Source organism: Apis mellifera, linkage group LG13 (assembly GCF_003254395.2).
Source record: "Apis mellifera strain DH4 linkage group LG13, Amel_HAv3.1, whole genome shotgun sequence".
Classification (NCBI taxonomy): domain Eukaryota; kingdom Metazoa; phylum Arthropoda; class Insecta; order Hymenoptera; family Apidae; genus Apis; species Apis mellifera.
The window spans coordinates 1750937-1768452 of record NC_037650.1 but is presented as its reverse complement, the minus strand read 5'-3'; the positions used below and the strand labels follow the sequence as shown (position 1 = coordinate 1768452).

The window sequence follows — 17516 nt, the reverse complement described above, 5'->3', positions numbered from 1 at the left end:
TATAATGATATATAATATTTTTTATATTTAACAATACCTATTGAATACAATAATAGCATTATTTTTTATTTTCATATATATATATATATATATATATATATATATATATATATATATCATATAAATATATATTAAAAAAATATATTAAAAAATAATCATTTTCTGATTATGTATAATATCATATACATCATATCGTTTATATCATATACAATATTATATACAAAATTATATATATAATATTATATATAATATTTATCATTTCTATATTATAAATATATACATATATATTACATTATATATAATCAAAAAATAATTTTTATTTTAAATATTTTTTAATGAAAATTTCATTTCGATATTCTTTAAAATCTAAATATTCTTCTTCTAAACATCAAAATATTCTTCTCCATCAAAATGTCACTAAATTCTACAATCTGAATCACTATGTATTACTATATTTCGAATATTGGAACATGCAATGGAATTGCAAAAATTAAATAATCAATATTCAATGTTGATCTAGTTATCTTATAAGGAATTTAATATATTCTAATACGAATTATTTTTTAATAAAAATTTCATTTCAATATTCTTTAAAGTTTAAGAATTATATCAAAATATCACAATCTATTATATACTATTACATATATATAGTGTATATATTTATTATATATATACATATATTAGTTCAATTATAATTTAAGTATACAATAGACAAAAATTGAAATAATCAATATTCAATTTTGATTTAGTTATTTTATACAAGGATTTAAATATAGAACATCTTTCGAAGACATTCTTTTAATCTAGACAAACGTGATAAATTTCTAAAAACAAACACAAAAGTTAATATACAAAAATACTAGTTAAGATTTATTTATTAAATTACAACTAATAAAAGTTTTTATTAGATGAAGCGAAACAAAAAGATCGTTTTGTTTTTATTATATTATTATCGTATTATTTATTATTTATTTCCTCATTTTATCTAATATTTTTGTATATCAATTTTTATATTCGTTTTTCTCTAGATTAAATCCTCTAAAGATCAAATATATTAACATTTAGTATAATAATTAATCGGTAAATAAATAAATTATTTTTTAAATAATTTATTATATTATATAATATTAATGTTAATTATATTATAATATTATATATTATTATATAATATATAATATTTATTATATTTTAAATATGTAATTTGAATAGAATACATTAAATAATTAATGTATTGAAATAAGAATATGTAATTTTAATTTTCCAATAAAAAAAATAAAAAAAAAAAATTCAAACTATCCAATATACTTTGTTTTGTATCAAAAAATTTTGTTTGTATTGTGCCGTTTCTGCTACAAATTACTACACTGAATATTATTTATTTTTTTGTTAGATAAAACTATTCGTAATTTGAGATGTAGTGGATTTTTATCCATTTATTTCGAAAAGATTTTGAATAGAAAAAAATAGTAAATAATAAAAATAAAAAAAGTTATAAAAAATTTTTTTTCTTTACTGAATGTGAATATTATATCCGACGAAATGGAAGTCAAAATATTTTCTATGATATTTAAAAAAATGTGAATTATTTTAATTACTAGAAAAATATGAAAAGCTCACGAATTATTATTACCTATTGGCTCATGAAATATTTGAATATTCGAAACATTAAACAATAAAAATATGTTGATTTTTAAAATAATAATACTAACTATAGTAAAATATAATTTTAAATATAATAAATAAAATAAATTAAATAAAATACATTTTATATTTATATAATATATAAACTTCGATAATATTGATTAAAGTTAAAGAAAATCAATAAAGACATTTCAAATTTCTAAAATTTCTAAAACGGTTTTCTATTATACACTACTTTTCTTATACATTAATTTCTGCATGATTTATGTTTATATTTCATATTTTAACAATTATTTATTTTAATGATATTTTACATTTATAATTATTTAATTTTTTATTTCTTTAATATTTAAATAAAAAAATATTCAATAGAATTAATATTATTAATTTGTGATGATGTATTTTATAGAAATATTTGGACTATATATTACAAAACTTTTATTTTTTTATTTTCAATGAAACTTTTAGTACATGTAAATATTAATGGATTATATATGCATCAATTTTTTTCAATTTTTTTTGGAATATGTTTAAAGTTTCAATATTTTTTCATTTTTTTTTGAATATAACTTTATATAAGATAAATAAAATTTTAAATTATAAAATGTTTCACCTTATAAAATATTATTATCCTGAAAAATATCTCTCAAGTAAAATTCAAATAATAATTCACGTTTTAGAACTGATATAATTGAAATCATTTTTATTTTACGTATAATTATTTTTTCGATCTTTACTCGGATGAGTTTTAAGATATTTGCAAAACTTCTTATATTATTCCATTTTTTAATACTAAATTGTTCTTTTACTTCTATTAAAGAAATTAGCTATTTTTTGTAAGAGTTTCTTTTTTTTTTTTGTAAACTTTTAATTTTTATTTTCACTTGCACTTGTGTTTAAAATTTTTTTGAATATATTGTCTATATTCTAATAATTATAATTAACATAATTAACACACCAAACTTATTAAAACGATGTCTTAATACGAACTGAGTTCGTCATTTCTCATATCAACATACATTATATAAATTCAATGTAAACACTGTTCGCTTCTAAACCGCTTTTAAGTTTAAATTTTTGTGACCTTTTTTTTTACATATCTTTGCAACGAATTTTCTTTAACTTAAACGAATATTGTCGAATTTATTTCAAAATTTATGTATAATGATATCAAAAAATATTGGCACATTAAAAGATGATAATTTTTTTAAAATTTAATTTATTGAATTATTTTGTGATATTAAAAAAATTAGTTTATTAGATAATATTTATTAGATAATATATTATGCAACATAAACACAACATAAAAAGAGATATCTAAAAAAATCTTGAACGAAATTTCTCACAATTGTAAAGAAAATAGTAAAAATTGTTTTTTACAAATTTTTTTATCCGAGTTTAATGGAAATTTAAAAAATATATTCTAAAGATTTATATTAATTACATATCTTCAACTGTAATAAGTTAATTGCATGCTGGAGAAATATTTTTTAATGAATTAAAAATAAATTACAAATTAATTTTCCAGGTAACGATTAAATAAAATTAATAAATAAGAAAATGATTTTGCAAGAATTTTGTAAGAACTTATATGAACAAACACATAATTTTTGGAATTTGATACAGTCAAAATAATAAAAATCCAAATAAAAAAGAATAAATATTATTTAATATAAGCAAACGTATACTAAAGTAGCTTTATAATTATCTAATTTAAATCTAATTGAGTATTTATGAGAATAAAATATACAAATATTCAAAAATATCACAAATCGTTATTAGAAAACTAAAAAAAAATAAATAAAAATAAATTCCATAGAACAAATCATAGAAAAATTAATATAAAAATTAATTTTTCATAAAACATTCAGAAGGAAATAAAAAAAATTTCATACAGAAGGGAAATATTGAAAGTCAAAAAAAGATTTACAAATTAATGATCAAAAAATAAAATATTGATCATTTAAATATATTCATATTGATAAAATAAATATATTTAAATACATATATTAGTGATTTTTTTAACAAAATTTTTTTTATATTGTATTTATATTGTATTATTAAATTCATTTATATTGTATCATTAAATTATTAAATCATTATTTTTATTATATCAGTTCTTAATCCTATAATTATTTAATATAAATATGAATAAATGTAAAATATATTATAATAAAATGAATAATAATATTACAATCTAAATACAATATTTCATTTGAATATGTAATCTAAACATAACAATTGAAATAAAATCACTTCAGGTAAATTAGATATTGGATTTACTAGAATAAAATCTATGTTTAATTATATTGAATTATAAAAAAATAAAAAATATTTGAAAATATTAAAAAAATAAATAAATAAATAAACTTCATAGAACAAATCATAGAAAAATTAATTTTACTAATTTACTAATTATTTTACTAATTCCTATTATATTTTAAGTTATAATGTAAGCATATATAACTTTTAATAACTTTTACTTCATTAAAAAAAAACTTATTTATACATACTCTATTCACATATTTTTATTTATTTATTTTATTCTCTTTATTTTATTATAAATCAAATATAAAAATATTTATAAAAATATATTATTTCTTTTTAATATATAATATATTATTTCTTTTTAATATATAATATATTATTTCTTTTTAATATATAATATATAATATAATATCGTATTTAAAATATTTTAGAATTTTGCTAAAGTATTCAATATTCATTCAAAAATAAATATCAAATTATTTCTATTTCTTAAAAATTCTGGCAATAAAATATAAAATTCTTTATATTTTTCTCATTTTTAAAAAATATGATATATAGATATTCATTTTATCTTTCAAATAATAAATTTATTGGAAATCATTTATGAATTAATGAATATTTAAATTATATATAGAAAAATTACTTACAAAAGTAATATTTTCTCTTCTAAAATAAATGACAAAAATGAATTTTTTTTATTCAACAATGAATTATTCCACATATAAAAGACATTGATCATTGGAAAAATAAAATAAAATCAATAAAAAATATTTGCCGCTACAGTGAATAATTTAAATTTGATATGAACAAAAATGAATTTGATTTCTGCTGTTATATTTTGCAGTTATTTTAGAACTCAATCGATCACATCTAGGATTGCCGACTAGAGCTTAAAGCTCGATGCTGATGAAATTTATCATAGGATTTCAATTTGGATCTGTTTTGTTGTTTTCAATTGAAAAAACAAGTAAAAATATTCGTCATAATACAATAATATTGCTATATATAATATCCATTTTACTACTAAATTATTTGTTTGATACTACAGAAGTTACACTCCTGTTGATTATTATGTTGAAAAATTGTCATAACTTTTTTATACTTGTTTCGTGTTTACTCAACAAATTACCAATCAGAAAGAAAGATACAGTCACGTGGTTTAGTGAATCGTATATCGCATAAGAATATGTCGTACAGGAGGATGTTATTATATTTGTAGTCAAAAATATTAAAACTTTTTTTATGAACAAATTGAAAGCTTATAAAAATGGAATCTAGCAAGTCAGAATCAACGCCAAAACAAGCTATGGTATATATTTGTGGAGGTATGTGTAAAAACAAATAGATAGACATTTTAACCTCACATTTTATATGTTGCAATTAAATAACAATTAAGTAACAATATATAATTTTATATATAATTTTTAAAATAAATATGAACTTTATGTAAATATTATTTTTTTACTATATGATTTATATAATTGAATTAAATTTTAATATCAATAAAGATATAGTATATATTTATCAAGTTTTTATTGTATTTAAACAAATATTGATAACAGCATATTATATTAATATATATATATATATATATATATATATATATATATATATATATATGTATTAATAAAACATTATTTAATTTTTAATAACATTACATATTTTTTATTTTAAGAAAATTTATTTTTATTTAAAAAATGAAATTATTTAATCAATTTTATGTAATTTATATATTTTTTTATTTAATCTTAAATTTTGTATTTTATTTCTATCTTGACACATTAGATAATTTTTTATATTATTATTATATTTTGTTCATTTCTTATATTTTTAAAATAATTATTTAATTAATTATAAAATATAATATAAATAAATAATTTTAAAAAATATGTTATATTCAATATATTCAATATATAAAAAATAAAGATAGAACACAATGAAAAATTAAATAGATATAAATAAAAAAATGATCAGAAATATACAAAATATATGTAATAATATAGAAAATAAAATAATAATATAGAATAATATTAAAAATTTATTATTTAAATATTTCAAAATTAAAAAAAAAGAAAAAATAGAAATGAAAAAGAAAATAAAAAAATTTTTAAATTTAATAATACAATAATGAAAATAATTGGAGAAAAAAACGAAAAAGAAATTTTTTAAATATGTAAAAGATAAAATAAAATAAAAAAATAAAAAATAACACTATATATTAATATAATAAAAATTTAATTGGTAAATTAGAAAAATAAATAAAAAATTACAAAAAATTTGCAAATAATTAATGATAATACAAAAACAGTATAAACAATATTGGATGAAGAAAAAAGGAAAAAACCAAAAATAATTATTTTTTATATGATAAATTATTATTATATATAAATTTAATATTATTTTTTATAGATATAATTTTTTGTCATTAACTATAATTTTTTTATTAGGTTTGAAACTTAACTCGAATCGATATAAATAATCTTAATGAATATTTAATTTTTATATATAAAATGTTTGATCCTTTTTTTAATATTGGATATTATTAAAAAAATCAGAAAAAACTTTTTAATTAATCTTAATTAGAACAAATTTTAATTATTACTTATTTAAAAATATTTTATAAAACCTAAAAAAAAAATGAAATTTAAAAGAAGAATTATACTTTTACAATAATGATTTTTAACTCTTTTTTTGTGTTTGTAGAATGCCATCATGATAATGAAATACGACCAAGAGATCCTATTCGATGCAGAGAATGTGGATATAGAATCATGTACAAAAAACGAACTAAAAGACGTATCCTTTTCTAAATAAAAAAATATTAAAAATTATTAAATATTGTTGGTAATAAATTCGTATATTATATTATTTACATTATTTATAATATATAATTTTATGTATAATTATAAATATAATAATTAATTTTCCTTAATAAATATTTAGTTGTTGTATTTGATGCACGATAAATGTAAGGATTAAATAGTTTTTAATAAAATAATACACACAATTATAGTAAATTAAGTATATATTTATTCCCAATCCATGGAATTCATAAAATTGTACTATTATAATTTGTAATATTATCTTAAAAAATGACCATGATTGAAATATATTGATTCAAATATTTTTCATAGTTTTTCTTGATAAATTTAAGAAATTTATTTTTTTATTTTATTTACCAAAATTTTATAAATTATATATTAATGCAAATCACATAATATAAAACATTTTAAGCAATATATGTTTTTATTTACAATAAATAAATTACATTTTTATCAGTAGTTCAACAGAGTCACAGAATCAGGAAGAAAACTGATGGCAATACTAGCAAAATGTTAGCATTCTCACATTTCATAAAAGCCGACATATTTTTATATATATTGTATAAAGTTTTAATACGGTCCCATTATATTATGATATTTACTAGCAGAAGCTTAATTGGCCTCTATTAAAATACTTTTTTGCTAATAAATTTTTGAATTTAAAATGTTTCATTATTGTAGCATTTCTAACTATAAAATATAATACATAGTTTTTATATAAGCATAATTTAAATTATGTGCCTGGAAAAGTATCTATAAAATCTTAATAATATACATAAAATATTAGTTTACCAACTGTTTATAAGTATTACTGTCAACAATATTCATAAAATTTAAATCATTTATGAACATAAACAAATTTCTTTTATATATTCGAAATAAAATAAAAATCATTTTTTTCTTAATAATTTTGAAAGATCTCGTTGAAAAAAATAATCTAATCAAAAATATATAAATTTAAAACCTGTTTGTTTTACGATTTTTTAATACTGATTTTGGAAGGAGCCAAGCCAACTTTTTATAAAAGTTATATAAATTTTGCATTATCGAGCAGTCGCGACCAATCAGATTACTAAAGATAAATCAGGAGATCGAATTTGGCGATCAAACTTAATGATCAAAAAGTATTATTATCACAGAAATTATCGAATCAAATGAATATTAGATTATTGAGAGGATTACTATAAGGAAAGAAAATATTAGATATATTTTTTATTGTAAGAAAATTGTATAAAAAAAATATTCACCGAATTTTTTTTTTAGATATCATGATTGACGCAATAATTATTAAAATATTACATTATAAATGATCTTTAAAAAGATTCGGTTTTTAAAATAAATATTTATATGTCAAAATTCATTTTATTAAAAATGAATAAAAGTCTTGGATAAAAGTTATTTATCGTGTATACATTTAATTCATTTAATATATTTCATTGATCATTATGTTCAATAATATGTCCATATTTTCAAAATTATAATAATTAAATAGTTCATAGTTATAATTATGTGCATATGAATTTATACTAAATATATTATTTTAAATTCTAAATTGCGACTAGTCGATAATGTATAGCGATAATGATAATATACAAAACAAAGCATTTTATCATTTATAGTATTCCTTTCCTTTATTTAAAAAATATATTATTAAACATAGTAATAACAAATAAACAAACAATAAAAGAACTTATTCTTTGTGTTAAATTAATGAATTTTAAAAAATTTATTGTTTGTTTTTAAAAAAAAATAATACCATTCAAACTATAATTTATTAATATTAAGTTAATAGCTAATTTTTTTTTGTTTTTTTAATAGATATAAAAATAGGAAAAATTTGTAACTAGTTTATAATTTTTTTTTTTTAATACATAAAACATAATAAACTATTTTTTTTCAAAATGTTTTTTTAAATTCTTATTTCTTTAGAAATTTTTAATAAATAATATTATTTATAAAATATCTAGGCACAAACATTGAGTCAAATATTTTTTTATTTGGATTGTATATTTGTTAATATTTAATAATATGTAGTGATTTAATTTAATTTTTTTTAACCAATGTTTAATATATAATTTTTTTTTAAATATATATTTTTTTTTTGTAAATATGATTTTAAAATTAATAATGTGATAATTTGCTAAATTTTTTTAAAAAAAATTACATTTTTGATATAATAATTTCAATGACACTAATTACTATAAATGATAAATACTTTGCATACAATATTATATGTACCAAATATGTACAGAAATATTCTAAAATTCTTTATTGATTTATGTTTATGTATTTTGTAATCTAATTTATTTTAAAATAAGATTTGTATTTTATCAGATTAGTTGTATGAATGATAATATAACGAACTTGAATTTCATGTATTAATTCTATAAAAATTTCTTGTTTGTGTATTAACACAAAGGGAACTTACATAAATTGTATATTACATAATACTTACGTATAAATTATCTAAAAATATTTGCAAACTACAATAGAAAAAATATGTTATTTAACATACTTGCAATGTTTGTTTTTTAATAGGATACAAGTTTATCTTACGAGGGAAGAACCCCAACTTCGATTTTAACATGCTTTTGTACAATAGTATATAGATTAATATAATAATATATGTAAATATTAATAATATAAATTTAAAATAAGTTTTCAAATGAATTAATTCGCTGAATTAATTTAATTTCATTCCATCCATTATCAATTCATCATCACCAATTTATATAAATATGATATTGTATGAATAGCATTCTGCAAAATATTTTTCAATATCAAGTAATTTTTTTAGATTAATTAAAGAAAGAAAGAAATATAAATATAATAAACAATTATTTATTATAATGTATTGAAATTTCTTATGTTCCGAATATATATATATATATATATGATAATTACAATTTAAAATTATGACGTAATTATAAATAAAATTATAAATTTAGTAAAAAATTATTTATATTTTTAAAATTATTGAATAATTATTTCTAATATTTTACATGTATTATAATTATCAAAAATCTATAATATTGTACAAAAGCAATAAAATTGAAGACGATCAGTTAAAATTCTTCTCTTGTTAGATCAAATTGTTTATTATACTGTACGTACATAAATGACAAAAAGTAGATATTTATGATTTCTTAGATCTAAATTAATAGATTTGATATGTAAAGGATTTTCTGTTATATATGCTTCTTAAAATTTTTGATACTTTTACAAAAAATAATTATTTCGAAAATATATTGAGAATAATATTTTGAAAGAACTATCTTAATTATCACATGAGATATAGTTCAAAGATGAACATTAAACTATTTGAAATTTGGCTTTAGCTGTATTCCAAAATTTCTTTCTTTAATGGAATTTTTTTTTAATATTATTTATTAAATATTATTTATTTTATATTTTTAATGAAAAAGTTGTATTTTGTTTATCTTATTATGTCTTCAAAATATAAATATTGTTGGCTTGGCATTGTGGACATACATACATGCACACTTTAAAAATTCATACATGATTTAATTGGTTTGTATTAGAATGAATATACATCAAATACTATGTCAAACTATACCATATTGATATTTTTGGCGATATTTCAACTGGACCTCATATATATGATTGTGCGATCATTCAATTCATTTCCTATTTTGTCTCAAGCACATATAGGTACAAATTGTGATAATCAAAATTTGATTATGCAATAGGAAAGACAAGTTGTGCTTGAGGGACATATTATAAGGGACATGTATAAAAACTGGGCTTTATGTATTATGTAAATAGTTATAAGATACAGTAAATAGCTGTCGCTTATGGAAGGTATATACTGCTTAAATATTTTAAGCAAAATCAAAAAATCGGTTATTCAGTTTGATAATAATCTGATCAACAATTAAATTGAATTAAACATAAGAATATATTATTTTTAATCAATTATTAAACAGAATTAGGAATAAATTATTATTAAATTATTATTTATTATATTATAAAAATTCAATTTAATTTTTGTTGATATTGATAATAAATTGTTTTATTTTGATTGTGCATATTAAAATACAGTTTTTGAATTAATAATATTTTTGTTGTTATACAAAATATAATATAATTAATATAATTAAAAACAATAATAATTATTAATAAAAAAATAAATAAATGTGTATTTAAGAAGATTTAAATATATTTAATATATTTTACCTAATTCTGTTTTAAAAATAAAAAATTCAAAATAAGTAAAAAAATAAAGAATATACATATATAATGATTCATTAAAATTATGTTTTATAAATAATCTGAATAACCGATTCTGTTCCCAATTATGAACTTCTTAACATGAAGACTAAAATGATTTCATTATATTATACATAAATATATACAAACATATTTTTCTCTTATGTCAACAATAATTCTCATAATTGATCATACTAGTATTATACAAATATATGTATATATATGATTCATGTATTAATAATTAGATATAATATTAATTTTTAATATTAGAATACTCTTTAACGTTGAACGCAACAGTTGCACTTTAAATACAGAATCACATACCAGTCCATTGCACCTTATATTGATACAACACTACTATATAAATATTATCTTTTACTAAATGAACTATACTCCTATAAATTATACTTTATCAATTTTCGAAGGAAATTATATTAGATCTTAAGCCAAGATTTCCTTATATCTTAGCTTTGAAACATAACCATTTAAAAAAGGGATAAGTTTTAATAATAAATAATTGTTAGTTTTATTAAATTAATGTAAATTATAATTTTACAATCTTAACTCTCAATAGTGTTATAAGAACCATGAAAATACATATATAAAAGGTGAGCATTATAAACGATCATATTCTATTTATTTGAATTTATTAATATAATTAACGTTTGCTCTTACACATTCATTAAATATATAATTAAGGACAAGATATTGAGAAGGTTATCTCATATTGATAATTTTCTATAAAAGATAAACAGGAAAAAATTACAAATTTCTCTTATAGTTTTTTAAATTAAAATTAAATGTATATTTTGTTTATAAATATGTTATGGTCTTATAACAATATAATTATGAAGAAAAAGACAGTTTCCTTCATAATAATGAAAAAATATTTTATCATAAAATAAAATTATATTAAAATGTAAACTGCAAGAATAAACATAAATGTTGGCATTTGACAATTTTTTCAGTAAATTAAATTTAGATAAATTTTTTATTTTCATTTTTAATTTGTTTTTTTATTTAGATACAATAATAAAAATCAAAAATAAAGAAAATAATAAATTAAACTATTTTAATTAAAATATGAATTTGTAAATTGTAGGAAAATAATATAAAAAAAAATAGATATCTATGTAAATACAAATATTCAATAGCATAATATTTAAGTTACAAATTTAATAAATTTTAAGGTTTAAATGATTAAATTATAAATTATTATTTTCTATATTTCATATTTTGTAGTAGATTACATAAATAATTATTTTTCCAATTTAAAACAATATAAATGATATATTTATATAATAACTTTTAAGAAATTTTTGAAAAAATTGTAAATGTTTTTTTGAATAAATTAATCAAAACAATATTTTAGAATTATTTTTTTTCAAATTGTACTATTTGGATATAGTTTTAATTGTAGTGCATAATATTTATGTTATAAATGTTGGAAATAACAGTAATATGTATAAATTTACTTTTTCAAAAATATAAGCAATAATAAAAGACTATTTATCTGGAACATCATAGCAATGTAAACAACACTTACTAAAATAGAACTTGTTCCTATGTTCCTTATCAATGAGTTAGAATGTCCGCTTTACTCTGTAATTGTATCTCCTCACATGTGTACCAAAATTTTTCAAATAAAATTTTAATAATTTATATTTTGTTATTTAAAAATGATATTCATAATAATTAAATAAAATATTAAAATTATAATATTGTATGTTAATAAATATTTGGCACATTATTATTTTTATTATACTTATTAAGAATTTTGAACAATTTTATGATAAATGTATTTATTTTATTAATTAATAATATAAAGTATGATATTAATTAAAAATATGAAATATTAGACATAAGAGTTTATAATTAGAGATTGAATGAAAATGTTTATTTTCATAAATAAAAGTTATTTACTAAATTTTTAACTTTTAAATCATTTCTTTTCTGCTTTTAATTAATTTATGATAAGTTATGTTATAAAAGTATTTTTATAATCATTTTGTATTCAATTAATAAGAGTTCCAAAGAATCACATATTTCTTAAGAGATATTTTAAGATAAAATATAGTTAGAATTTTAGAAATAGCTAGAATTATAAAAGTTAGAATTATTCTTTTAATTAATTATTTAAAGTATTAAAAACAATATATATATATAAATGAAAGAAAGGTGTTATAATATATTTTAGAGAATTGTTTCATTTTTGTAATAATGAAAAAAAATTAAACAAATGAAAAAATAATTATTAAATTATATTATAAATAAACATATGTTCAGATTCCAGAAATTTTTTAATTTTAAAATATATAAATATATAAATATATAAATAATTATATATAAAATATATAAATAATTTATATATTAGTATAATTTCTTTAAACGAATATATTATATATATATTATTATTTTATATCTAATCGAAAATTTAAACAATTTCATTTAATTTCTATTTATAATTGCTTTTTTAATAGAATATATAATAATATGATTTTTCATAAATTTTTGAAACTCATATAAAATTAAATTAATTTCATATTTTTTTAAATCTAAGAATGACATTTAAATAAATCATTATTTTGGTACACTGTGTGATACATGTGGTATTGGTTATAAATCTGTACAATATATATTTATTATTATGTACATATATAACTATATTAAATATTGAAAACTTGGTTATATATGTACATTTAAAAAAATTTTTTGAGAGATTGAAGCAAAGTAAAATGAATAATGCTATTTATAGAAAATATAATTAAAATATAACATTTTAACTTAAATATGAAATTTTACTTCAATTTAATATAAATGTACAGAAAATATCCTGCTCGTTAAATAAACAAATGTTATTTATTCTTTCTGTTTATTTTTACAACTAAACAAGTTCAAATTAATATATTTTATAATAATTAGGTTTAGAAAGAACTTTCTAATTAGAAACTAAAGAGTAATCAAAAAACAATATTTTTTTTTAATTTAATATAATTGTTAAAATTTCAAGAGGTAGTATCGATTAAAAATTTTTGAATCATTAGATATTACTTTTTGAATTATATAATTTGGTGAAAAGAAAAAATTTATTCATCAGAATGTTAAAAATAATAAAATTTTGTTTTATTTTCATTTTAAAGATATGCATTTATTATGTACTTTGGCGCATTGAATAAATATTAAATAAATCAGAATTTCATTATAATAATAATAATAATTTTTTTTGATAATATTTGCTGTACATCACATAATATTTAATTTATTTAAATTGCATTTTTAGCATATTGGAAACATTTGCTTCAATTTTTATCAATAAACACTATTAATAATTAATGACATTTTTAATAAATTTCCTTCGAAAAGAGATAATATTTTGTTACTATTTATAACTATTTTATCGATTACGGCAACGAGTTCTTTTGAAATAATTTCACCGCAGATTGTCTATATTGTCCGCTGCATTATTTTGGCACTATGAGTCTTCGATTATTTTTTGTAATCTTTCTTGACTACAAATTTCTTCATAGTTCTTTTTTGAGTATTCTTTCTTGTCTCTACACTTGTCCAAAGTTTTGTTTCTACTCCCTTGGATATTTGTACTAGAATCTGATTTGATATTATGTTCAACAAAGCAAATGTACTTTTAACTTTTTCATAATACGCAAGACACCGTATAAAGTTGGCACTTGTATGATTGCATGATTTCGTTCTGTTCTCATATCATGAGAAATGTAGATTGATTTAGCCTTTCATACCGTACTCGCGTCTCTGTTAACTAAACTGAAGATTTGTATGGCGAATATCAAATTTCGAATCTTCTTTCGAGATTGGCACATGATACTATCGAGACATGTCCGCGTCTGTCACTTTCACAGGATCTGGATGCATCATGTGTTGTGGCACAGGCTCACCCTCGTCCGATGAAGTTTCACCACCGCTGATCATTTGACTTGGAATTGTTTCAGGATCCCATTGTCCAATTTTAGTAGGATCTTTTTCACAAAGTCTTTGAGCCAGCATCTGTTGAAAGAGATTAATATCAGAATTGATAGTATTAAACTGATAGTATTATATATAACGAAATAAAAATAATTTTTATATAATATAGTATAATATAACATTATTCATAGTAATCTTTCATATTATATGTATATATATTTTTTAAGTTTGAATTTTTTATAATTATTATATTAAAATAAAAATAATTTATTTTTATTCTAAAAATTTTTTCAACGAAATATGAATTTAAATAATAATATTTTTTATTAATATCTCATTATATTTAATAGAATATTATACATAAATATAAAATTTTTGAGAATTTTTAAAAAAATTTTTTTTTGCTTACCTGAAGACTAGTAAGACTATTATCACAGTCAGTAGTATCAATATCATTTAAATTGATACCAGATCTTTCCATTTCAGCATATGTTCCGAACGGTAATTTTCCTAAACATTCTAATTTCATAATATGCATTTTGCTACGAAGATGTTTTGCTAAGTGACCGTGTATTCTGAATGCTATTTTACAGTCAGTACATTTGAATGGTCTAGGATTGCTGGTAGTTGCAGCTCCGAATGTAGAAGTCATACTAACCTATAACAATTCAATTATGCAATCAAACAAATTATAAAATCCAATGTATTTTAGATTTTTAAAAATATACTTGTACATATGGAAGCAATAACGATTAATATTAAAATTGTAGTTTATTCTATTTTATTCTATTATATTTTATTTTGTAGATGCTGTTACTAATATTTATTTTGATTTTACTATTTTCTTGATTTTATATTTATTTTTTAATTAAAATTATTATTAAATATTGTTTCGTCGATAATTAACAATTCTTTTTCAATTAATTAAATATTTTTTATTTACTTTTATAAATACTATAGAATCAAAATAATTGTTTATGTTATATAATTTTCAAAAGTAAAGACAATTAATTTTATTTAAAAATATTATAATAAAATATTATATAAAATATTATAATATATTTGTTAAATCAATATTAAGTTGCAAAAAAATAATTAATTTTAATTGTGACGAAGAAATCTTTTCAGTTGTTTTTTACTATAATTTTTATAAATTAAAATTTATATATATATATAATATTTTTTGAAAACAGATATAATTATGAAATTTTTCATGTAAAATATTTTAATAAAAATATAAAAGTTAATTAAATTTATAATTAATAAAAATAAAAATAGAAGTTAATAAAAATAATAGAGATTATTTATTATTAAATAATCAGAAAAAAGATAAGAAGATGATTATATCTTAAATCTTAATATCAATTATTCTTAAAAATTTATATAATTTTCCAAGTACGATTTATTGAAATTTAATCAATAAATTAAGACACAATATATGAATAAAATATTCATTTAAAACAATATATTGTTAATAAAATTTAAAAAGAAAAATAAAAAAATTAATTAAATAAGAGATCAATTATTATTATTAATGTTTTATATATATTATATATTATATATTATATATTATATATTATATATTATATAATATATATTATATTATATTATATTATATTATATTATATTATATTATATTATATTATATTATATTATATTATAATATTATATATTATTAATTTTTTATTTAATATAACAATCTCTAAATAAATTTAATAAAAAACTTTCGAAAAATATAAATATCAATTTGATATAATAAATATTAATAATATTTATTGTTAAAAAGAAGAACAGTTTAATTGTATCAAAAATATTAATTTTAAGTATTTATTGAACAATAAAATAACAATATCATTTTTAATATATAATTAATCACAAAAAATAATAGTTAGTAATTATATAAAAACAAATGTAAATTAGTATGTATTATATAGATAAATATAAAATAATTTTGAATCATAATAAATAAATAAATATATGCATAGATTTCTTTAAGATAATTTTTTCTTCTTCTTTATATTTATTTTTATTCTTAAATTCATTCATCAAGTGATAATTAAATGAATAATAAATTAGATTTAAAATAGTTATCAAATCCAATGATAAATATATATACTGAAATATTTTAATAAAAATATTCGTCTATTTCTAAAATTATATGAATGATCAAAGCATTGCATAAATTTAATCATATTAATAATTATAGGCTAAAAATCTACAAGAAATATATAAATTAATTAAAACAATTTATTATTATATATAAATAAAATAATTAATATTCAAATGAAAAAAATTGATTACCTTATTATGGTGAGAAACAGATCTCTCATGTTTTGTCAAATGACCCTTGGTTCGAAAAGAGACAGCGCAACTTTCACATCTAAATGGTCTCTCGAAGTAATGAATGTTGATATGCAACCGTAACTGACTAGGTTTGCTGAACACCTTATTACAAATTCCGCACACGCTTCTTCCATCCTCAGTCACACTGTAACTACATTCGGTAGATTCAGTTCTTTCATCGTAAATTACTATGTTAATAGTATCAAAGAATAGTGAATGAATCGGAATTTCTTCGATTAATTAATTTTTAAATTAAATTTGCATATATTTTTT

General features: G+C 17.1%; 2 protein-coding genes across 2 annotated transcripts in view; one reads left to right on the top strand and one right to left on the bottom strand.

The window, feature by feature from the left end:
• The first annotated feature begins 5013 nt into the window (after positions 1-5013).
• Positions 5014-6926, top strand: LOC727025 (DNA-directed RNA polymerases I, II, and III subunit RPABC4). Its single transcript, XM_001122738.5, has 3 exons — positions 5014-5234; positions 6613-6705; positions 6853-6926. The coding sequence occupies exons 1-3, from the start codon at positions 5177-5179 to the stop codon at positions 6873-6875; spliced, it is 174 nt and encodes a 57-aa protein (XP_001122738.2). The 5' UTR covers positions 5014-5176; the 3' UTR covers positions 6876-6926.
• Positions 6927-14460: 7534 nt separating this feature from the next.
• LOC552030 overlaps positions 14461-17516 on the bottom strand; it is a 57906-nt gene continuing 54850 nt past the window's right edge. Inside the window, exons 6-8 of the mRNA XM_006572115.3 lie at positions 17202-17394; positions 15310-15558; positions 14461-14981 (exon numbers count right to left, since the gene is read on the bottom strand). Of these exons, the coding sequence (XP_006572178.1) occupies positions 14802-14981; positions 15310-15558; positions 17202-17394 (622 nt within the window). The 3' untranslated portion in view covers positions 14461-14801. The remainder of the gene's footprint in view (positions 14982-15309; positions 15559-17201; positions 17395-17516) is intronic.